The sequence below is a fragment of the Cynocephalus volans genome, chromosome 12 (genome assembly GCF_027409185.1).
Source record: "Cynocephalus volans isolate mCynVol1 chromosome 12, mCynVol1.pri, whole genome shotgun sequence".
NCBI classification, from domain to species: Eukaryota; Metazoa; Chordata; class Mammalia; order Dermoptera; family Cynocephalidae; genus Cynocephalus; species Cynocephalus volans.
Window position 1 is genome coordinate 78,814,075 of NC_084471.1, and position 25,551 is coordinate 78,839,625.

General features: G+C 34.0%; 1 protein-coding gene across 1 annotated transcript in view; it reads right to left on the reverse strand.

Annotated features, from left to right (window-relative positions):
- Nucleotides 1-2,287: 2,287 nt before the first annotated feature.
- The window catches only part of REDIC1 (regulator of DNA class I crossover intermediates 1), a 38,630-nt gene continuing 15,366 nt past the window's right edge, over nucleotides 2,288-25,551 (reverse strand). Inside the window, exons 6-11 of the mRNA XM_063115574.1 lie at nucleotides 17,734-18,263; nucleotides 17,306-17,375; nucleotides 15,784-15,844; nucleotides 11,806-11,869; nucleotides 5,548-5,630; nucleotides 2,288-2,668 (exon numbers count right to left, since the gene is read on the reverse strand). Of these exons, the coding sequence (XP_062971644.1) occupies nucleotides 2,288-2,668; nucleotides 5,548-5,630; nucleotides 11,806-11,869; nucleotides 15,784-15,844; nucleotides 17,306-17,375; nucleotides 17,734-18,263 (1,189 nt within the window). The remainder of the gene's footprint in view (nucleotides 2,669-5,547; nucleotides 5,631-11,805; nucleotides 11,870-15,783; nucleotides 15,845-17,305; nucleotides 17,376-17,733; nucleotides 18,264-25,551) is intronic.

Below are 25,551 nucleotides of genomic sequence, written 5' to 3' on the forward strand. Positions count from 1 at the left end.
AATCTATTACATGAGATATATTATTTTGTAAATCCAAACTCCCTTTCCATTCCAAATATATTTATCTCCTTAAGGCACCTAAGGAGTTGGCAATGGAGAAGTTAGACAAAAGTCCACAAAACCCTACTTCTGGCACCAATTGCAAGTTCTGCGGTTCCAAGACCACCCTCAGATCTGATAATTCACTAGGACTCACAGAATGCACTGAAAGATATTATACTCAGAGTTATGGTTTATTACAGAAAAAGCATACAGATTAAAGTCAGCCAAGGGAAAATACAAATAGGTCAGAGTCTAAGAAAGTAACAAATGTGGAGCTTCTAGTCATCATCTCCTGTACAGTCATGAACAGTATTACATTCTCGACAGTGATTGTGACAATAGAGTATTGCTAATCACAGAAGCGCACCTCAGTGGTGGTGTCCAGTGTCTTTAATGGGGCTCCATCACAGTGGCATGGCTGACTGTCTAGGTGACTGAACTCTGTTTCCAGACCCTTAGAAAGTCAATCCGATATAGTTTGACTCGTCTCCACCCTAAAATCACGCCGTTACTATCTGGCTTGGCCCAAGGTTCCTTAGCAAACAAAGACACTCATCAGGTATGACATTCTAAAGGCTGAGAGGTTACCTACCAGAAGGCAAGGGCAAAGGCTGGAACTCTTTTGGGGCAATATTAAATTCTTTACTACTGTGTACCTAACTTTGCTCTCACTGTGTGGCCACTGCATTAAAAAAGCCCTGAAATTCTTCTTCATCTTACTGAGCTTAAGTGCTACATTATGATGTTGATAAAAACAGAACTAGGTGTGGACTTCTGTAATTAATGTGCTTTCAATATTGATAGATTTTGATTTGTATTTGGAAAAAAAAGTTTGATATATGAAACTAACGTAAGTTTCACAACTCAATCTTATTATGATATCATCAGTATAGAACCTCTCCATGTATAAGCTTTCACTGCTATGCCATATTTTTATTTAAAAAAAAAAATGACCAGGATAATCGACCCACAATGGAATACCCTTCATTTAATATCACAGTAAAAACTTGGCCATTTGAAAACTATTAATGTACATCATATAATTATATTCCCTTTCATGAGATGATTGGGGGCTCATTGTGCTCTCTCTGAAGCAGCAAAATTAACTTCCTAAAGCTAGCTAAGAATCTGAAGATTGCTACTATTTAAACATTAGCTGTTGGTGTTTCTAAATTGTTATGCCTCAAATCACCTCTGTAACAAACTATTGAGTGATATGTTTGTATATAAAAATGCAGTATCTAGTTATCCTTTCCTTTAAAGGCACAGAAACCCCTAACAACTTTATTTTTGGTTCATTTAGATATCAGATTGCCCTCTGTGGCGCACTGCAGTATATCCAAACAGGTTACAATTTTAGAGTACCAACATCTAAAATCTTGACAAAAAATATTATATTAAAAACAAAGCCTGTATTTTAGAAATGAGAAATCCTGATGTAATATTTATGAAAATAATCCTTGCAACATTAAAATTAATAACATAAATCATTTCTTGCAATTTCAAACAATTATTTTAGAAAAGCATCAAAACATTTTTAATCCTAAAAACATTTTCCTTTGAATTAATACAAGAACCAATTTAAAAAATGTTACCCAAACAATATAGAAGATATATTTCATCTAAAAATTAATGCCAAAGTTTTTCAATGGGGGTATAATATTAAAGAGAAGTAGCTAACAAAATTCTTATAATGAGTACATAAAACATACTAGATATTATTTGGTATTATTTTCTGCCTTAAAACTTGGAAGAAAACATTTTGCTGGAAGATACAACTACACTAAATTTTGAAATAAATGCCAGGAAGGAAGCAATTAAACATATCTTTAACACATACATAACAGCATATCATTATAATATAATGAATAATCACTATAAGAATGACAGAGAGTAAATATATATACAAATATATTATTTTCTAAAAACTTGAAGATATACCAAAGCTATTAAAGAAACACCTATATAAAAATTCAATACATAAATTAATAGTACTAAACTGCTTTAAAGTGAACCATAAGTATACCCTATATATACTTTTACCTTAGACTTAGCTACATTTTCTCATTCCTTACTATGTTAATGAAATTACGAATATTTACTATTGCCTTCCAATGTCAAGGTAAATGCTACATCTGAGGCAGAGATTTTAGACTATCAGTTGTTCTTAAGGATTTCCTGCCCTCCAGTGGTATCTGCCTTCATATTTTCACTGCACCTTTTAATACTGCAAGGAGAAGACCCATCATTTTCTACATGTACATTTCGAAATTATATCACACTGTATGGCAGCATCTAATTTTTCTTCCATTACAGGTTCACTCTCTGTTTGTACCCCTACATCACATCTTGCAACCTGCAGAATACAGTTATTATTGGCTTTGTTTCGCAATATATGGGCTGAATCGTATTGAGACTGTCGAAAATGATCTGTATTATTTTTCACTGAGAGCTGGTGAACATTCTCTTTCTGTTTATGAGTTTTGGCACTGTTTTTAACAATTCTATCACCTGAAACTTTTGTCATCCTTTCTAGATAAAAATTATTAGTTGTTTCTTTGGTTTTGATGGATATCCTATTTGAATCTTCAATTTGCTGTGGTATTTGATCTTCATCTTCAGATGGCTAAAAGAAATTAAATAATTTTTCTGTAAATAATGCTTAAATTAAAAAAATTCATTCAATTATTTCAAAGCAGACATTCTTAAAATTCATATTATAGGAAATTTCTAAACACAGAACGGACTTTGGTTTACTAATCAAAGCAGGTATACCATCAAAGAGTCTTCAAACAATAATCTGCCACACCTCCTGGAAGGTTATGGATTTTAAAACAGCAAGAACAATAATAATTATCCTTGTAATAAAAATGCAAAAGAGCTAAAAAAGAGAAAGGGAATTTTGTTTTTCATTGGTCACTATAATCATAGTCTACAACATCCCCCTACCATTTCACACAGAAGAAATGATATTCTGTGTTAAACTTCGAGTTGTTAAAGTTGTTAAAAAGAGTGGAGCAAAAGTAATACCTTTGAAAGGAACAGCTAACACATAAAACTTGTTCTATCATTCATTCAGTGATTCCTTAAGTAAAAAATATCCATTATACACCTTTTATGGGTCCAGTCCAATGAAAGACATAACATATCAAAGGAGATAACTTAAGGAGAGTATCAGCTAACAGGAAATCAAATAGACAAAAGAAAAGTTAAATAGCAATAAGTTCAAGGTTATATCAAAAAGCTCATGGAAAGATTTGTATTATCTTTTAATTCTATTTTTCCACAAATTTCCTGAAGTATACTCGTATCACAACTGTTATCTAAAAAGCCAAACTTTTTTAATAGGTCTAGATTTCAAGTTACTAAGGTTGAATTTTTCAACCTCAAAAAAAATTATTTTAATTACTGAACTAATAAAAATATTCTTTTTATGAAAATCTTACATAAAAGTATTGATTATTCAAGGTAAAAAAAAGAACAAAGTTAACACAAAAAACCTGATTGGCACTGAAATAGCAAAAGCAAGCACAAGATATAGCATTAAAACTGGCTTAGCACAAATTGGAGAAAGCAAGCTCAATGCATTCATTTATTCAAGAAACAAATGTTTATTTAGAATCTACAATGTGAATGAATAAGGCTGCTGCCTTCTTGGTGCACTCATTCTAATGGGGAGAAGTGACATTAGTCAAATAATCATACGCAGCACATACAATCACAAATTGAGAAAAGTGCTATGAAGAACACATATGAGGCACTTTGAGAGCATAACTGAGAGGCCTACTTTAGATTGGGGAGCGAGGGAGGGACTTTTTGAACAAGCGACATATTTAAGCTGAGACCTAAAGGCTGAATAAGTGGTACAGTACAGGAAAGAGAATGAATAAAATCCCTGAAGCAGAAGAGAGAATGACAAGCTAAGGAAAGTGAAATGTTGGCATGTGTGGAACAGGGTGAGGAAGGGGAATACTAGAAGAAACTTGAGATGTTTGCTAGATCACAGTGGGCCAGTGGCCATTGTAAGGAATTTAGATAGTAAAGTAAAATAGGAATTTATCAAATAGTTACACAAGGAAATGACACGATTCAATTTATGTTTTCAGAAGATTATGATGGTTGCTAACTAGAGAAGAAAGTCGAGCAAGAATAAAAGTATAAAGATCTCTTACAAAACAACCACAATACTGAAGAACAAGATGATGGGTTAGAGTAGGGTATTCATGCCAAAAATTAAGATAAATAAGTTTTCAAATTTTTTTTGGAGGCAGAACTGACAGGATAAAGTGATGAAATGAATGTGGTTGAAGAAGGTAGGAGAGACAGAGAAAGAAATGACAAAGTTAACTACTATGTGTCTGATGCGAACACCTGGATGAACAGAAAAGGTATCTACTGAAATGGGAAATATCAGAAAATCTGATCTGGGGAGAAGACCAGGGGGTATTCAGTTTCAGATATGAAGAAACGGAGATTTCTGTGAAAAATCCAAGAAGATATGTCCAACAGGAAAATGAACATCTAAATAAGGATCAGCGCTAAAGTCATAAAGTCCAAAACTGTCATCATCTGGATAGTATATAAAGTAATTGGGGTGTATAACATCATCCAATGTTTAGAGGAGTCCAGGGTTTAGGTTAACAGAAGAAGAATGCTCTGTATCACACCCTAAGCATTACAACATTTTTATACGGCAAAGGGTAGAGGAGAAGCGAGCAAAGGCAAAAAGTATCATTCAAAGAGGTATGATGGAAACCAAGCAAAGAGATGAAAATGTTTCAAAAAAATAAAATAATTATTTCTACCAATGTTAGGAAGTCTTATAAGATAAACCCCAAAAAGCATCCAGTGAAGTGAACTTGGTAACACAGAAGTTACTGGTGTCCTTAGCAAGAGCAGTTTGGATGGCAAATTGGAGACAAAAGGAATGAAGATAAAAGAGTCAATGAAGAACAATTCCATTCAAACATGTGATTTATCAGAAATGCAGCTTTCCCGCTCAGAATACGTCACTTCAGTTATTTAGATTTTAGTCTTTAGTAACATTTTACAGTTTTCTGCATATAAGCCTTGAGACTCTCTTTTTGAATGTATTCTTTGTTGTTTTATGTTTCCAATTACTGTGAATGGATTCTTTTAAAAAGCCCTTTAAAAGAAATATAACTTTATCTATATTTTACATATATATACACACATACACTATGTATTTTGTATGACATATATATTGTGTGCATATATATATAAATGTGTGTATATATTTATATGTATAAATAAAAGGGACTTTTGTAAATAACAGTGAATACATTTATTATTTTTATAAATGTGAATGAGTGATATTTATTTATATTTTTTATTTTACTATTTTTAACTTTTTTGTTTACATTAATCTTATTTCCACTACTAATTGACTCAACTATTTTTTCAAAATATAAAATTGAACAATTAGAAAAACAATTCTAAATAAATATAGCATATATTAATAAGTAAAAAAAAAGCATAACTTACCATCTCTGAACTAGAACTGAAACAACTATCTGTTGGCCTTGGAGAGTAACTGGTAGACTGACTACTCTGTGAAGAATCAAGATCTGAAAATAAAGGTTCAGTTCATGAAGAAAGGTATTTATTAATACTCTACAAAATATACACAGGCAGAAGATATTTGGTGGTAAAATAAGTTTAGCTAACATAACATACAACAATTTAAAGTGTGCCAAAATTAGTGAAAAGTTTAGATACTTGGTACCCTGCATTTCTGACAGAATATATAGGTTTATTCTATCCTTAAAAGATTTGTATCTACACGTAAAATAAGGGTACATAACATAAGGGAAGAATAAAGAAAATTGGATTGATTTTTCCCATATACAAACCATTTTTTATGAGGAAATAAAGTGTCAACCTGCAAGTTTGTGAAGAACCAAGGAATCATATATTTGCTAATCTAATAAAAGAAACACCTTTGTGCAATCAAAAGTGTATTTTAAAAATCTATTCAAGGCATCCAGTATGATACACTTTCATTATCTGCTTAGTATGTTATCTTATGATTGTAAGTAGAGTTTAAAAATGGGCCTGGGAAGTAGTTCATAACCCTCTACCATGCATAAACACTATGGAGCAACAGTAGCGTCAACACTTCTGTCCCTTTGTTTATGAAAATGGGTTTGCTATCAAGAAAAGCAAAAGTCAATGGAATGTGGAACAACAACACATACCAAATCACATACATGCCCTCCTATATGCAATAAACCATGAGTACTATCTATTTGTATCTTGGGTCAGGACTGATGCTCTCTGTAACAAATCTAACCTCAGCCAGTTGAAAGGCAGAGAGAACTTAGCAAAACTCTGATACCCCTTATTTCATCATCTAGGATGAAATTTATACCCTACACATTAGGTTCTCTCTGACAGCAGAAAGCAGAACACAGAAAAACAAAGGGTAGGATATTGTTATCAACAACATAATCTAAAGGCATTTCCCCCCAGTAAGGTTCTTCAGTCCGTGGAAACTGTAAACCCACAGTCATCAGGAGGGAAGAAAAATGTCTGTTGAATGAATGTCTTACCTTTAACAGTACAGGAAAGAATATGCCGATCGAAATGTAAATTAAACTCAACACTTATTGAGTAACTACTTTACATAAGGCACTGTGATAATTATTAGGAATACATGGCCAGAACCCTCAAAGTGTTCAAAATGCTGTAGTACAGAAAGACATAAATTTTAAAAAAAAAGTCACAAAATAAGATGTGACAACAGAAGTCATAAAAGCTACAAAAGTAGTAGAGAGCTAGGTATCACGAGCTATAGGGAAAGAGAGATTTGGTGAAGAATTATAAAGAAAACACAAGTATAGAGAGTAGGTTTCAAATGATGAGTAAACATTTTCCAGAGAGACGAAATAAAAAAATAGCATATAAGAAAGATGAAAAAGAATGTGCAAGGGCAAACCTAAATATTAAAGGATGTTACATTTTAGATTGTCCACAAAGGCATCTATCTAAGGACGGATTAAAATAGGGTAAGACTAGATGAAAGAAGGTCAGTTGGAGATCACCTCTAATTTAAATATGATGTTATGAGGATTGCAATAAAGGAGTAAAATAGGATAGAGAAGAGGCAAGATTTTCAAATTTCAAGAAAGCTTTCAAATAGATTCAATTTTTGCAAGTTTTCAAGTATGCAGCTTTTAAAATTTTTGTGAGTCTGGTATAACATTAATATCAAAGTCTGATAAATATTGTACACACACATACAGTCTGCACAGAAAAATCTCACTTATGAAATCAATTCAAAAATCTTAATAAGGTATTAAATTTAAAAAGTAGAATAGAACAAAATAGAATAGCAAACAGAATCATAATATATCATGACTTGTGGGGATTAATTACAGGAATGCCAAGACAGTCCAAACCACAATATCTATTAGTAAAATTCACCTTTTTAAAAGATCTATATCACAATGAGATATCACCTCACACCTGTTATGATGGGCACTATCAAAAAGAATAGAAAATAGTAAATGTTGGAGAAGATGTAAAAAAATTGGAACCCCTCTGTACTGTTAGTGGAAATGTAAAATGTTGCAGTCATTATGGAAAACAATATGGAGGTGCCTCAAAAAATTAAAAAATAGAACTACCATTATAATACAGCAGTTCTACTTCTGCAAATATATCCAAAAGAATTAAAAATGAGATATTTGCATACTCATGTTCTTTGCAGCATTATTCACAATAGCCAAGACGTGGAAGCAACCTCAGTGTCCATCAATGGTTGAACGGATAAAGAAAAGATGGTGTATACACACAACGGAATATTATTCGGCATTAAAAAATAGAAAGTTTTGCTATATGGTGCAATGTGGATGAATCTTGAGGACATTATGCTAAGTGAAACAAGACAGTCACAAAAGAACAAATACTGCATGATTCCACTTATATGAGGTATCAAAAGTAGTTGAACTCATAGAAACAGAAAGTAAAATGGTGGCTGCCAGGGGCTAGGGAGAGTGGAAGGTAGGTTGTTTGGTGGGTGTAGAGGCAGGATGGGGTGGGATTCTGGGGATCTGTTGCACAACAATGTGTGTGTGGTTGATAATATTGCACCGTATACTTGGAAATTGTTGGGAGGGTGAATTTTATGTTACTTTTTTTTGCTACAATAACAAAAAAAATCTATGAATAAAAATTAATAGTCATTCCCACAGATGCTAATGATCACTCTTCTCCAAACCACTAATTCCCCAAAATTACGTCCCCAAAAATCTCTTGGTGAAATAAACAATACACATGTACCTAATTCCAAAATCCAGAATTTTAACTTAATGTAAAAGCATGGGATATATACTTACACTAAAGTAGCAAAAAAAAAAATTGTAATTTAAAAATACCTACTGATAAATCTAATGAGAAACATGCAGAATCTATTTGAGTAAAAGTACTTAAAGGCATTTTAAGTAACTACTAAAAATACAAAATCAGACTGAATTAATGGAAAGGCATCCCTTGCTCTTACGTAGGACTACTCAACATCATTAGGATGACAATTCACACTAAATCAATATACACATTTAACAGATTCCTAATAAAAATTAAAACTTTTCATTTAGAGTTAGGCAAGTTGATTTTAAAGTTTATATGAAAAAATAAGAATAGCCAGAAAAGAGACTTTTAAAAAGTGCGAAGAAGTCTGGAACTGTTCAAGAAATTAAACATACTTTAAAATAGTCAACAAGTATGGTGTTGGCATATGAAGATTAGGAAAGACCAATGGAACAGTCAAGAAAGCCCCCAGACAGATCAAATAAGTATGGAAAGTTAGTATAGAAAAATGGTGCTATCGCAAATACCTAGGAAAAATATGTATTTTTTAAAACTTGGATTGATACATACGTCACATCTTAAATCACGATAAAATCCAAATGGATTAAGGGCTAAATGTAAACATATAAAATGATACTAATACTAGAAGAAAACATGATGAATTCATTTACAACCTGTGAATGTAGACAGTCTTTCTAATTAAACCCAGAATAATAAAAAAATTTGATAAACTTAACCACATAAAAAATGTTAAGACTTTTGTAAAGCAAGAGACACTACAAGCAGAGTAAAAACAAAACAAATCAAAAACCATTATCAAACTAGAAGAAAATATTTGCTACTTATATCACAAAACCTAAATGTCTTTAATATATACAGAGCTCTTAAATAATCAAGAAAAAAAGGACAAAGCCCCAACTGGTCAAAAGGCATGACTGGAGAGTTCACAGAAAAAGAAATGCAAATAGCTACTGAACTTTTTTAAAAGATGTTCAACATCACTCATAGAAAGAGAAGCGCAAACTAAAACTTCTATCTATCTATATCTCAGATTCACAAAAATTCCTACGTTTGACCACAATCTCTATATCTATCAATCTATCTCTATCTCAGATTCACAAAAATTCCTACATTTGACCAATCTCTGTTGCTGTGGAATAAAATGCACATTGCTGGTGATACTGCCAAATGGTGCAACAGGGAATGTGGCAATATCTATCAAAATTTAAATTTGGCCATATCTACCAATACCAAATTTGGCCGTATCCCTCCTTTGACTCAGCAATCTCACTTGCAGAAATTACCAGAAAAATGCACCTCTATAAATAAGAAATGTATGCACAACATTACTTACTTACAACATTTGTAAGAACAAGATACTGGGACCAGCCCAATTGTCCATTAATAGGGCAATGATCAAATAGACTATAGTTCATGCACATAATGAATACTATATGGTCATAAATAAAGAATGAAGAAATATCTAGTACTAACATGGAGGAACCTATAGGATACTTTATTAAATAAATGAATTCACTTAATTTGTATATACAATACCCTATATTACATTTAAAGTAAGAAAGGCAGGGAACTAAGATGCATAGGTGTGTGTTTATCTATTTTTAGGCTTTATTTTTGGGAAAAAAATGCACACATTGGAATGCTAAACCATAAACCAATAAAAAATGTTCACTCATATGTGGCAAAAGGAAGTAGGACAGGGAGGATAGGGACAGAACCCAAGCTAATGATTTAGTCAAAAAATTAAATTAAATCAAAAAGAAAAAAGTTTTTGCACAGGGTTTCTAGGTATCCTAGCAGACTAATAACCTGAAGAACCATCCTAGCACCGAACATCTAAAAAGTTCCAGATAAATATGAAACTTTTGCCCATTAAAAAAAACAGTAAAAAATGAAAAGACCACTCAAATATAAAGTATTTGCTACACACAAGCCTGCAAGCAATTAGATAGGTAGGAGATATAGATATGGATGTACATATAGATATGTAGAAGATACATCTCATAAGGAAAACCAAACTTTCAGATAGAAACATGGGCAAAAGACATGAAAAGCATTTCACAGATGAAACATGGATGGCTAATTAACCTATTTAGTAACCAGGGTACTATAAATTAAAACTATAATTAGATATCAGATTACTAACAATGATAAAAGAATGACATAGTGTTGGTGAAAATATGTAACAACTAAGACTCTTACTCTTTGCTAATGGGAGTTTAAACTGGCACAACCACTTGGAAAATAATTTTGCACTATCTTGAGGAGGTAAAGATGTGCATATCATATGAACTAGCAATTCTATTCCTAGAAATATATCTTAGGGGAAATTTTTACACGTGTGCCAGGATAAATGTCAAGAATGGCCAAAGTATCATTGTTTATCATAGCAAAATATACAAAACAACCTAAATATCCCTTGCTAGAAGATACATCAATTGTGATACATTCACACAATAGAATGTTGTATAGCAGTGAGACAATAATGAAATGTACTAGGGTCAACAAGTATCAAAGTGGATGAACCTCAAAATATAATAGTGGGTAGAAAAAAAGCAAGTTGCAGAAAAATATAGTTTGTTTCTATATGCAGAAAGTCCAAAATCAAGCAATGAAAAAGTAAGTTTGTGTGATATCACAAAAAAACAAATTCAGCATAATAATTACCTCTAGGGGGCAGAACAGGAAATGCAATTGAGGAGATTTTCAAAGTACTACATATTATTTCTTAAGCTACATAATGAGTACGAGGATATGTTTTATTATTTGCTAAACCATACATATACATTATATATACTCATCATGTATAAAGGATAAAAGTAATTTTTAAGAGTCTATTGCATTACTAGTATATTCTAAGATAGCTATGAAATATGTATTTGCTGGCAAAAATCTTTTTTAAAAACACTTAAAATTTAACTGATTTTTATCTGTTAGTTTTTAAAAAAAGAATAAAATTAACTTTGCTGCGGATCGAATGTCCTCCCAAAACTTAATAACTACCTTGAAAATGTTAAGAGGATGGGAAATCCTAATATGGTAATTGAAAGGTGGGGCCTTGAGGAGGTGATTAGATTGTCAGGACCATACCCTAGTAGATGAATTGATCCACTAATGGTTTGATGGTGGTCATTGGCATGGTTCTGGTGGCTTTAAAAGGAGAACCAGTGACGAGGTTAGGCTGTCTCTCTCTTTCTGCTTCTCTCATCTACCATATGACACCCTGCTTTGCTGTGAAGAGTTATTACCCACCAACAAGGCTCTCACCAAATGTGTTCCCTGCACTTTGGACTTCCCAGCCTCTGAAACTATAAAAAATAAATATTGTTTCTTTATAAATTATCCAGTTTCAAGTGTTTATGTTTTAAGCAACAGAAATGGACTAATACACTCTTATACAATTATACTAACAGATTTTTGTAGTAGATGTTGGCCTGTCTTTTAAGGAACATATTCCTCCTTCTTCCATCAGAATCTAGAAGAAAACCAAAATTTTAACAATTCCCAGGTACACACAATAATGTTCACTTATATCTTCCCCATTAACATTACCAATTCATTTTATAGTACTTTTCTTTTACGTTACTTTAATTCTACAAAGATTATTTTAAGCAACAAAGAAAAGTTAGCCTGTGGTGAACAATAAAATTGAAATTTAAATTGGTTAAGAAACAGCAAGCAACAGAATAGACAATTGGTAAGAGATGAATTACTGACAAAAAGGAAAGGTTTCAAGTAATCATAGTAAATACAGTTGAAAACGGACAAAGGTATTAAGGCAATTTGGGCATTTTTTCTGTTATGCCTTTTCTAACTTCTTAAGTTGATTATCAGTCATTTACTTATTTACTTTTTAAGAATAAAAGCTCTTAAAGGTACAATTTTCTATAGGACACACCATTGGTTTTAGTTTCCATCACTTTATGTAATTTTAAATTTATTTTCATTTTTTTTTTCACACCCAAAGTGTTTCTTAATTTCCACTGTTTCTTAGTTGCTTTGTTTTGTTTGCTTGTTTGTTTGAGCTCTTCTGTCTCTTCATTAATTCTTCCTCAATAGAATCTACCTGTTTTAACTAACCAGTGGGCGGGTGCAGCGCAGTCCTCCTTCTGCTTCTACCCCTTCCTCCTCTCCTATGGTGATTCTTGCCTTGGTCTCTCTGGTAGAATCCAAGATTTTAGCCAGGGTTCCACTGCATCTTTGGCCGTGGCCAGACATCACAAATTAAAAGCTCTGCACCTACTCTACCCAAAGATCTCATAGCATCTGATCCCCTTCAGGCTCCATCAATGGGCTTAGTTTTCTTTTCTTACTAGCTCGAGCCACATTCAAGCTGCCAGCTTCCTAGACACAGATGTAGTGAAATAGAGTTTGTTTGTTTAGTATTCTAACCTCTTGTAATTCCTTTTTTGGGAGGATAAATTTACATTATTCATATCTGGGAAAACATAAGCTCTTTAAAAGAGTAACAGGACAACATCCAACATTATTGACCATATTTCTCTCCTTGAAAGTCTCTCCTTTTTTCTTCCCTGTGACACCATTCTTCCAATATTCCTCAAACCTCTCAAGTAGCTCATTCCCTTTTCCTGGCTTCTCTTCTACTACACAACCTCCAGTCTCAATGTTGTGGCTTCTCAGGAATCTGTAAACTTTTGTTCCTATTCTATACACTTTCTCTTAAGAATCATATAGATAGATGTATTCAATTACCACATATCCATTAAAGATTAAAAATCTCTTCTGACCTCAAGCCCTGTATATATATATAAATGGCTCCTATACATCTTCACATAGATGATGGGTTTTTCAGAAGACCCTCAATCAAGCTCAACAGGTCAAACTTGACTCATCTTCTCTCAGAAATCTACTCCTCCTCTGAATCAGTCAGAGTAATGCTAGGTGTTGTAAAACAAACAAACAAACAAAAAATCACAAAATGTATAATGCTCAAATACAAGTATTTCTCTCTCTCATGCAATAATCTAAAGCGGGTATTCCTGATAAGCAGAAAATTTTCTTCCATGTAGTGATTCAGAGGTCCAGTCCTTTCCATCTTGTGGCTCTACCATCCCTTTGAGCCTCATTACCATTTAGTCATCAGAAAAAAGATAGCAAGGAAAAGGAATTCCCACTTCTTACAAGCTGTGACCTCCTGCTAACATTTCATTAGTGAGATTTAACCATATGGCCATATATACATGGATGGACAATTAGGAAGTATGTTCCTTGGATGGGAAGCCATTTTACAGTAGCAGCTTGAATTTATAAAAGACGGTACATGAATTCTAGTGTACAGTTAACTTTTTCTGCCACTTCCTATGTTTTCAATTTTAGTAAATGGCACCATCCCATCAACTACCCATTTGCCCAAATCACAAATCCAGGTCTTCCTCAATTTCTTCCTTCTCCTTTAACTAATCACCATTAACCAAGTCTTATAAAATCTAGGTCTAAATCTTCTCTTCCCTTGTTTCCATCTTTATTTCCACTGCCCAACCTCAAGCCTTAATTATTTTCTTGAGTTTTTCTGCTTATGAAATCTTTCCTCATTGTTTCCAGAGTCAACTTTTAAAAACTCCTTTACTAAAAAAGTTTTAGTGGATCTCTCTTTGGTGGTAGGAAATTAAACTGTTATTTATCATACATTTATGACCTGACCCTTTATATTTTCCAGAATTATCTCTTGCCATTCCACATCCCTTGTACAACAAAGCCTTTGTTCTCATGAAGATTCCATTGCTATGCACTATACTGCAAGGTACAGAGATGAAAGTACATAGAACCTGTCTTTAAGAAGCTTGTATAAGTACCTGCAACAATAACTAGAATGAAACAAGGTACCTAAAGTTTCTAACAAGCTATACTCTCTCACATCTTAGTTTCTATGTTGTTCCTTCTTCCCAGTTTGTCCATTTGATGAACTTGATACTGTGCTCAAAAGTTATTCCTTCTATTATATCTTCCTACTGACTATCCATGAAACACAGATATGCCTTTTACTAGGCTCCCATTGACCTTCATACAGTATAAATTTCAATTAGAGCAATTTATCTAAAAGCTCCAATTTTCTAAATGCTCTAGATTTTCTCTGCTTCTGTCTGGCTACTAGACAGAAGCTTCTTTTCTTACTGAAGCATAAATGATTGTACATATCTGTGGGATACAGTATTGAATATCAATACCTGTGTGCAATATGTAATGTTCAAATCAGGATAATTAGTATATTTGACATTACACAGTGTAATCACTTCTTGTGGTGCTTTACTAATTTCTTGCTAACTCCCTCTCCGTCTCCCCCTTTCCCATCTCTGATAGCCGCAATTCTGTTTTCTCCTTTTGAAAGTCCAATGAATTGTTGTGATTGTTGTATCTTTCTTTCTTTTTTTTTTTTTTGTTTTGTTCCTTTTTAAACTTCCACTTATGACTGAGAGCATGTGGTATTTCTCTTCCTGTGCCTGGCTTATTTCACTTAACATAATTTTCTCTAAGGTCATCCATGTTGCTGTGAATGGCAGAATTTCATTCTTTTTTATGACAGAGTAGTATTCCATTGAGTATACATACTACATTTTCCTTATCCAGTTGACTAGACAAAAGCTTCTTAAAGACAGGTTCCATGTCCTTTCATCATGGTACCTTGCAGAGTCTAGTGCATAAAAAGAATGTAATCTTTATGAGAACCAAGTCTTTGTTTTTTTCACCATTTTATCCCCCATGTCTAGCATACAAGAGATACTCAACAAATGTATATTATATTAAATGAATTCATAATATATACCCAATCCTTATTTATTGAAGAAAAAAGAGAAAGTATAGTTGAAAATATCGAGTCAGATAAGACAATAGTTTGAATCCTGGCTCAAGTGTGTGACTTTGAACGAGGTATTTAACCTCCTAAACTTCAGTGTCTTTTGCTGTGAAGATTTTATAGGATCAGACTCTTGTAGACTACAGATAAAGTACAAAAAGCTCCTGGCACTATTGTAACAATTACACTCTTATTATGAGGAATGGTTATTAAATAACCAATATTTATAGATGTTTCAGTATTCTTAAATATATAACCATGTTCACCAGTAGTGCTTTGAAACCTACAGCATTTTCATCTTGGAAGAAGTTTTACAGTACTTATAAAAAGCATTTAAAACATATCTAGATTGGTTTGTCTCAAATAAAGCACATTACAGTTTTCTGAAAGTGTTTTTATTTCTAGATCTAAGCTGGAATTTTCCCAGAATAAGAAAATATAAGGGGGAAAAAAAAAAGAGCCCTCCAAAAAAGAAATTTGTGAATAAAATCTAACCTTAAATCAAAGTAAATTGTAAATATTAAAATGTTATATGATACAAACCAACTTAATTGGAAAAATAAGAGAATGTGCTTTACCTCACCAAGTCCAACGTCCCATGATTGCTTAGAATGCAATTTTTCCAAATGGATATTACCCCTAATGGTTATAAATAAGACAATATTAAAGTTTACATTATTCCCACCAAAAATTATTGTTCTAAATTATGGTTTCCAAGCTTGGCTTCTGATCAGAATTACATATGGGAAGCTTTTTAAAATGTAAAGAATCAGGGGCTGGCTGGTTAGCTCAGTTGGTTAGAGTGCAGTGTTATAATATCAAGGTCAAGGATTTGGATCCCCCATACCAGCCAACCACCAAAAAATTTTAAAAAATAAAATAAAACATAATGAATCATGAGCTCCATGCCAAGGAGTCTACTTATTATGTGTGGGCCAAACTTGGAATCCTATAGTTTAAAATCAGTAATGTGGATCTGCAGACAGTTTTAAGAACCATGTTTTAAATCACTTTCATAACGTACATTTTAAAACTCAACACTAACATGCTGTTTTTCACTCACAAGTATCTGGATATTTGGATATGTAACAACAAAGAACCTTATTTGTTAATTTTATAAAATGAGTTTGAGTCTATGTTTTAATTAATTTGTATGTTCCAATCCCATAAAAATGGCATCTATGTGTTCTTTTTACCAAGATATGTTAAATATTTTTTCCATAAGAAATCACTTCCAGAATAAAAATGTATTCTGGTTCATGATTTTGAATCACAAAGATATTACAATTTTTAAGAAAGTTAGAACTATTCATAAACTACTAGCTAAAATAAAGTTTTCTTTAATTTCCTAAACTTGCCAGTAAGGCAGCTCCAAAACACCACGGAATAAATTAAATATAAACCACAGTGGATGAAATTAAAAGTCACCTTAAATACAGAACATTTTGTACACCAGCAGCCAGAAAATGAAGTAAAATCTGGTGCAGTCTGACTATTTTCTCAGAGGAAAAAAAAAATGTCAATGATGGGGTGAAAGAGATGGTAATCTTGAACATAGAGAACACAGGGAGTCTCAGTGGTAAATGTTGGCAATGAGGAGAGTGCTCTACCCCTAGAACATACACTGTCCCATAAACTGCTGATAGATGCCACTAGCATTTGAATTCTATTACTGCCTATTCTGATTTCATACTAACCAAGCAATCTTCCCATGGAGAGTTGCCTGAAAGTATAAAAATGTGCTTTTCATGCCAGTAAACATTCCTATACATATGACCCTTCTATTTCTTACTGTAAATTAATAAATTGACAATCCGGTGGGTATATGAGTTTCCTGAACATGTATGTCAGTTTTCTCAAATCTAATCAATACTAATATTCAGATAAAAAGGTATTTTGGGGTTGAGTTGACAAATATGAGCAATATACTCTTAACTAGGGTGATATTATCAAGATTGTTACAACCAGTAAAGCTTCTTTAAGACCAGGTTGCCCACCCTCAGACAGCAATATGCTTAACACACTTTGCATCTGTTCAACCTTCAACATGCATTATACTAGATCCTGATTTGCATTTCCCAGATTTACCTAAAAATTTACATATAGGTCACTGGATATATCTGGATATTTTTCTGTGGTGTCTTTTCCTGATAATCATTTTCAAGTTTTCCTTGAAAAGTAAAAGTATGCATTGAATTAAAAATTTTTAATTCAAAAGCACATTAGCATGACACGTACAGGGAGAAATCATGGGCCCACAAAGTCATATAACAAAAAGTCATTCTATTTTTGGTTTCATGTTCCTCTAAACACACACACACACACACACACACGCACACACACACGCACACACATGCGTGCACACACGCACACGCACACGCACACACATGCGTGCACACACGCATACACACACACGCACACACAAATAAATGTGTGTGGATGTGTGTAAACACTACAAATATATATATATATACTGAAACTGAAAACAAACAAAATAGAATAGATTATTTTCCATGTATAACACCAACCTTTTTTGCCAGAGCTGGTTGGGCAACAATCCTTCTCAAAAGATGTACTAAGATTATTTCTTTCATTATTGTTGTTCTCTTTCTGATAGCTCTTGTTTGGCTGACACTCTTCTGGATAACTTGTTTTATTAAAAGTAGAATTACTAAAAGTTAACTCTGGATCTGTGAAAATGCTTCCAATGCATCCATCAGTGGAATGATTTTTACCAGAACTAGTGACTACACAAATATTTCTCATACTATCATAACCACACCTGTCAAAGGTTTCCTTTATCCTTTGTTGATCTATGTTTAATAAATTTGTCACATTTTGACTAACGAAACAGTCACAATTCTCTGACAGAAGGCTAGGAGATGGCTGGTTCACATCTTCAAGATAATTTGAAACCTCTTTTCCATTTTCTCTCCAAATATGTTGCAATGATTGTTTTTCTGGAATGAAGTCTGACTGTCTTCTTTCATCCATGCTTCCACAATCTTCACCCATAATTACAGCCGGTCTTTTAGTAAGGAAATTCCCATTTCCTGGTCTTTGGGATAAATAAAAACATACTTCTCAAGAAAAGCACAAATCATTTTCATTCAGAAACACTTTAAAGTTAAATTCTTAGAGAACATATTAAGTAGCTACTAACATTTACGTAGACTACATTTTTATATTTATATTTAAATAAATAGTATTGCTTTGGGTGAAAAATTGTCTAATATACTCTTCTAATGATTTACTGGACATAAAAGTAACCTACACTCAGTTTTGTATTTCAACATTAAAAATTAGTGCATGGTTCAATTTACTATTATATTAACAGAAAAAAAAAATGAACAACTTATAATATGTCTTCTGTAACAAAGTCTAGCAAACAACCTAGACAACCAATGTATGTAACTGCTATTCCATTTAACCAGAGAAAAATATTTTGAAGACTGTGCAGAGAAAAATTATCCCCAGTGTTAAAACATCAAATCAAATAGTTATGAGAACACTGTAAGAGATATTTCTCTCAACCTTACAAGGATATAAAAACTCCAAAGTTCCCAAGGAAGAACAACATAGACATAAATGTGTATGTAATAAGTCAAGAGATAAGATGAATTAGATGAAAATTAATTAGGTGAATTAGATAACTTGTAAGTTCCCTTCTAATGCAGAAATAATTCTAGGTTAAGTCTAACTTGTGACAAGAATCAAAGCTATGCTAGAAAATAACTAGAAATCAAGATGTTTTTTATTTTATTGCCAGTTACTACCTACAAATTTATTTGAGAATGGGTTGTTCCAAAGGTTGGAGGTACCAAAGAAATTTAGAAAAGAAACACACACACTTTCAAAACTCTGATTGATTTCTAATTTTATTTTTTAAGTTATATATCAAATATTTAACGAGCACCTACTGTGTTCTAGGCACTATGCCATGTGTTGGGGACAGAGACAAAATAACTCAGTTTGGTATTAGAGAGAGAGTAATGTTTTGTCCATGAATGTTCACAGCTCATGATCCTACATTGTTTCTCATTAATGGTCTTACTGGTGTTTCCGGCAGAATAATGCTATTTTGTTATACCAAAAGACATTATCTATATTATGTAATAATATATGTCATTAACACCAGAGAAATATGTACTACTCCAAATAGGAGAATAAATGTAAAAGTGTGTAAAAGCACTTTGTAAGTTACAAAGCATGCTATAAATGTAAATCATCATTTTTTAAAAGGGATCTTAAGCATTCTGACTCAGGAGAATCACTCACTAAGAGATCTGGACAACAGAGAAATGTATAATAGTTATTGCCAAGAATAAATTTATAGTATAGAAGAAGAAGGAAAAAAATTACAAATTTGTAAATGTTATCCTATAGTCAAGTGCTACTATAATAAACAGAAAGAAGAAATTCTTCTGCTTGAGAAAAAATCAAGTAGGTGACATCTGACTGGAGGACTGAATGCTGGGAAGAATTATTATTTATAGAAATGACAGAGAGAAATGATGCAAAAAAACCCTATTCTATTATTCTATTCTATTCCTCATATTCTATTGAAGAAAGATAATAAACAACTAACCATTAATAGGTACAATGGATAAAGAAGTAAACAAATACAAAAGATAATCACAGGTACTGTAAGAGCACATGATGCAATATCTTGTGTTGGAGGTTGTGTTTCAGATAGTTTGGTCAGTAAAGTCCCTAGTAAGGATGTGATAAATAAGCTAAAGATACAAATGGTTAGACCTGTGAAGGGAGTAAGCACACTGCAGGGAGATGGAATAATGAGCATAAATGCAAGATTTTCAGTATGTTTGAGAAAAAGAAAAGGAGTAAAGCCAGAATAGAATCAGTGAAAGAAAACTTATGACCTAAGTCTAACAAGGTACAAAAGGACCCAGATTATGGAGAGATTTTTGCCTTGGAAAATATCATTCTAACGCTGGATGAAGAATCAATTTCAGGATTTCCATATGGCCAAAGTGAAATGAGAGACCAAATTTACCTTCCTGACCAACATAATTTAAAAAACTGGACAAAATATATGAGACAACAAAATATATGGGACACCAGGTGGGGCATGACAATGATTCCTGAGAAAGAAAAAACAAATGAGGAGAACTCTGATTGCTCCAAGTTTATTGCCTAGAGAGAGTATCCAGGCCACAGCACAGGGAGGGGGAACCCAGTCAGAACCCAGCTGACCCCCTTTGTTGAGGAAACAGAGCTAGGGGTCCAGGGAGTCTGCCGAGGATAGAATTCACAGGTTAGAGCACAATATAAGAGAGTGCTTCAAAGAGAGAGCTCCGGAGATCTGCAGAGCATTCTTTTCAAGTCTTCAGCTAAGTACTGATCAGCACATGCATGTGAAGTAATTACCAGAGGCTGAGAAAAAAACCACACAAGAGGAGTGGAATAATCCCAGCAGCTCACAAAGAGCCGGGAAAATCTTGTGTTTCTATCCACCAGAGCAGAAAACCTTATAATTCAAGGGGAATCAAGAAAGTACTCAGAAGGATACTGCCTAAGCAGTGGGACAAAAGGTAAGTGAAGGCTTACCGGTCCTGCTTAACAAAGTTTAAAAGCAAGCCACAATAAGGTCATACCATTTCCAAGTAACTAAGCTGTATCCCAGATCAAAGCTTAGGGCTATTTATAGGAATATAAAAATTTCCAGCAACCAAAAAGATAAAATTCACAATGTATAGAATCCAATCAAATTACCAGGAAAACAAAGAAGCAGAAAATTAAAATCCATGATTAGGATCAAAATCAATTATTAGAAACAGACCAAGAAATGACACAGATGATGGAATTCATAGAAAAGGACATTAAAAGAGTTATCATAACTATATTCCCTATATTTAAAAAAAATAGAGGAAAGACTAAGCATGTTTAATAGATATATGGAAGATATAAAGAAGAGTTAAATCAAACTTCTAGAGATAAAAAATATACTGGACAGGATTACCAGCAGATTAGACAACAAAGGAGATATAAGGAAATACTAGTAAATATCGCAACATAATCTATATAACCTATATAAAATGAAATAAGAAAAAAGACTGAAAAAAAATGAACAAAACATCAGTAAACTGTGATACAACGTCAAACAGACTAATTTACTAATTTGAGTCCCCAGAGGAGGTTGGGGAGGAGTCAGAAAAAATATTTGAGGAAATGGTTGAAATTTTTCCAAACTTGATATAAAATCCATAGATCCAAGAAGCTCAAAAAAGCCCAAACACAAGAAACAGAAAGAAAATAAACATCCTAATCAAAGGATAGAAATCAATGGTAGAAAATCCATGACAGAGAAATCTGAAAAACAGAAAAATTACATATCATATTCACAGATATTAAGATAGGAATGCATTAATCACTAGCAGACCTATACTATAAAAATGTTAAAGGAAGCCTTTCAAACAGAAGGAAAATGTCATCAGAGGGAAATCTAAATATACACAAAATAATGAAGACAACTAAAAATAATAAATATGTGCTTAATTATAAAAAACATGTTCTTTATTTTTTAAAGAAGGTGCAGGTGCAGATGGCTTCACTGGTTAATTCTATGAATATTTAAAGAAGAAATAATATCAATCCTTCACAAATTCTTCCATAAAACAGAGGAGGAAATATTTTCCAACTTATTCTATGAGGCCTGTATTACCCTGGTACCAAAGCCAGACAAAGACATTAATTACATGAAAAGAAATATTGAGACCAATTTACTTCATGAATATAGACACAAAAATCATCAGCAAAAACCAGCAACATATGGAGAGGATTACACACCATGACCAAGCAACTTTTTATTCCAGGAATGCAAGATGCTTTAATATTCAAAAATAAGTTAATGACTTATATGTTAATAAAGGAAAAAGCCTACATGATAATCTCAAGAGACACAGAAGGGCATTTGACAAAATCCATGATAAAATCTCTCAGTGAACTAGAAGGGAACTTTCTCAACCTGATAAAGGGCACCTACAAAAACCTGTAACTAACATCATACTTAATCATGAAAGACTGAATGCTTTTTCCTTAAGACCTGGAACAATGCAAGTACACCTGTTCTTGCCACTGCTATTTGGCATTGTACTGGAGGTTCTAATCAGTGCAGCGAAGCAAGAAAAAGAAAAGGCATCCAGATTGAAAAGGGAGAGGTAAAAATACCTTTACTTGTAGTGGACAAAATCCACTATGGTGAAAATCCTAAAGAATCCACTCAACTACTACTAGAATTAATAATTCATCAAGGTAAAAGGATACAATATCAACATACAAAAATTAATTGTATTTCCATATACTAGCAATGAACAATCCAAAAAATGAAATTAGAAAAATAATTCCATTCACATTAGTGTAAATATAAAATACTTGGGAATAAATTTAACAAAAGGAGTATAATGCTTATATACTGAAACTATAAAACATTACTAGAGAAATAAAAGAAGGTGGAAGAAGAGAAACATTTCATGCTCATGGATTGGAAGAGTCACTACTGTAAAGATGGCAATTGTCCCCAAACTGATCTACAGATTCAACATAATCCCAATCAAAATCCAACTTCGTTTGTTTTTTGGCTTGGGGTTTTTTCCCACAGAAACTGAGAAACTGATCCTAAAATTTATATAAAAACACAAATAATTAAGAAGAGGAAAAACATTTTTGAAAAGGAACAAATTGGAGGACTAACACCCTCCCAGATTTCAAAATTTTCAATAAAGCTACAGTAATCAAGACAGTGTCGTACTAACATAAGCAAAGACTTACAGATCAACAGAACAGAACTGATATTCCAGGAAAAAAACCCAAAAACTTATATTTACGGTCAACTGATTTTTGACAAAGGTGCCAAAGCAACTCAGTGAAAAAAAGATATTCTTTTCCACAAGTGCAAATGATGGATTCAGGCCCTTACGTAACACCACACACAAAAATTAACCTAAAATGGATCGCAAAATGGACCTAAATATAAGATCTGAAATTACAAAACAGAAGGGAACATAGAAGAAAATCTTCATGACTTTGGGTTAGGCAAAGATCTGTTGACTCTGACACCATGACCACAATTTACAAACAAAAAAATTTTTAAATTGAATGTCATCAAAATTAAAACTTTTGCACTTCAAAAAAGTACCATTAATAAAACAAAAACAGTAAACATTTCACTGAAGGTACATGAATGGCAAAGAAACATATGAAAAGATATCCAAATCATTAGTCATTAGTGAAATGCAAATTAAAAACAACAATGAGATAGTACACATTGACTAGAATGTATTAAATCTAAAAAGACTGTACCAAGTGTTGGCAAGGATGTATTGCTGATGGTAATGTAAAATGATACAAATCACTTTGGAAAATAGAATGGAAGTTTCTTAAAAAGTTAAAAATACACCTACCACTTAACCTAGTTGTTTTACTTGTACACATGAAAAATGAAGCATATATCTAAACAAAGACTTGTATACAAACTTTCATAGCACCTTTATTTGTAATAGCCAAAAACTGAGGAGAAAATACCAAATTTCCATCAACAGGTAAATGAATAGATTGTGCTATGTCCATATAATGGAATACTTCTCTGCAATAAAAAGGAATGAAAGATTGATACATGCAACAAAAAACATGGATAAATCTCAAAATAATTATGCTGAGTGAAAGATGCCAACAGCAGCAACAAAAAAGAATGTACTGGGTAGATGGCAGAGTAAGACGGCTGACTACAGTTGTCTGGTACTCATACTACCCACAAAGAGACCAAAACAACAAATAAACAACTCTATTTAGATCGAAATGATTGAAGAAATATACTGCAAAGCACCAGGGGAGTGATGAAATCTTTGTGGAGCACAGAAGATCAGGACAGCACCATACAGAGCAGAGCAAGTCATCCTGCTCTGCCTCACTGTCTCCTGGAAGGGGACTGGCTCAGAGTCAAGCAGAGAGAAAGTAAGCTGTAAAAACGCAGCTGTTCCCACTGCTGCCACAAACAGCAGCAATCCCTGACACAAGAGAGTCCCCCAGTCCTCTCAAGTCCCAAACCCAGTTTGGAGAGTATCTCAGAGTTTGTGCAGTTGCACAGCTTCATAGTAGAAGCCCAGGGAGAGCAACCCCCACCATCCCGTGCTAAGCAGCTATGGCAAAACGCTGTATTGAAACCTGTTGGGAAAATATAGGAAAATAGTCAGGGCTCTTCAGATGTTAAGAATCTTGCTGAGAATTTGCTGTAAATATCCTCAGGTGTTCCTTGTAACTACTTAATGTAATTGCGTATGGGCACCCAGGTGTCCTGGGTTATGAATTTGAGTATAAAGGACTAACAGCTCTGATCCACAGTGCTTCTCAGAACCCTCAGAGAAGCCACTAGGACGGCTGCTCCTAGCTCTGAATAAAGCCTATTAATTTTTCACCCACGGCTCCCAAGACCTTTTTTCTATTACCTAGCTCATAGACCTGCGTGTGGAGGGTTTGTGACCCAGTCTGTGTAACAGACTCGAGGGGTCTGTGAGCCCTAGCCCTAGCTTTACAAAACCAAACCCACTACAAGACTGCATCCTGCCATGGGAACCAGTGCAAACTGACTCCCTCCATCCTGAGACTCCACCTTCATTCTACCATGTTCACATGGGCACCAGCAAGACCATGACCCTAGGTGCCAGGAGCCTAGGCCAGACAAAAGACTGAAACCACAGTGTCTTAATCCACATGGCACCCCCTCTGCCCCCAAGAGAACAGAAAGACCTGCTACCAATAAGTGGTGGTCCACCACATTAGCATGTGCCTATCCTGCACAACCCATTGGCCTGCTGAGCCCACAGGGGCCCATGCCGGCCCAACAGCCAATCCAGTGGTAGCCCTGCCTCCCTTCATGGCCATCCACAGAGCAGCTGGGCCCTCCTGCACTAGTGTACAATTACTCTATGACCAAGAGCAACTGGGCAGAGGCTTTACCTCTACAAGGCAGGCCTCTGCAGAGCTGCCAAGCCTGAGTGTACCCTTGTAGGCCTGGTCCAGGCTAGACAACTGACAGGCCTCCATGAAGCTGTCAGGCCCTGTTGCACTCCTGCCCCCTGCTGGACACTGGGTTGGGCAGCAGCTCCACCTCCTGCTGGAGGCCATCCACAGAGCTGCTGGGCACTGTAGCACCATTATAGGTCTGCTCCAGGTTCAATAGCTGATCTAGCAGTCCTTCACAGCTGCACCTGTGTATGCCTGCTCTCTGCTTAACAACAGACAAAGTCGTGGTTTTGCCTCCTCCAGCATGCTTCCATAGAGCCACCTGGCCCTGCTGCACCCACACATGCCAGCTCCTGGCCAGGAAG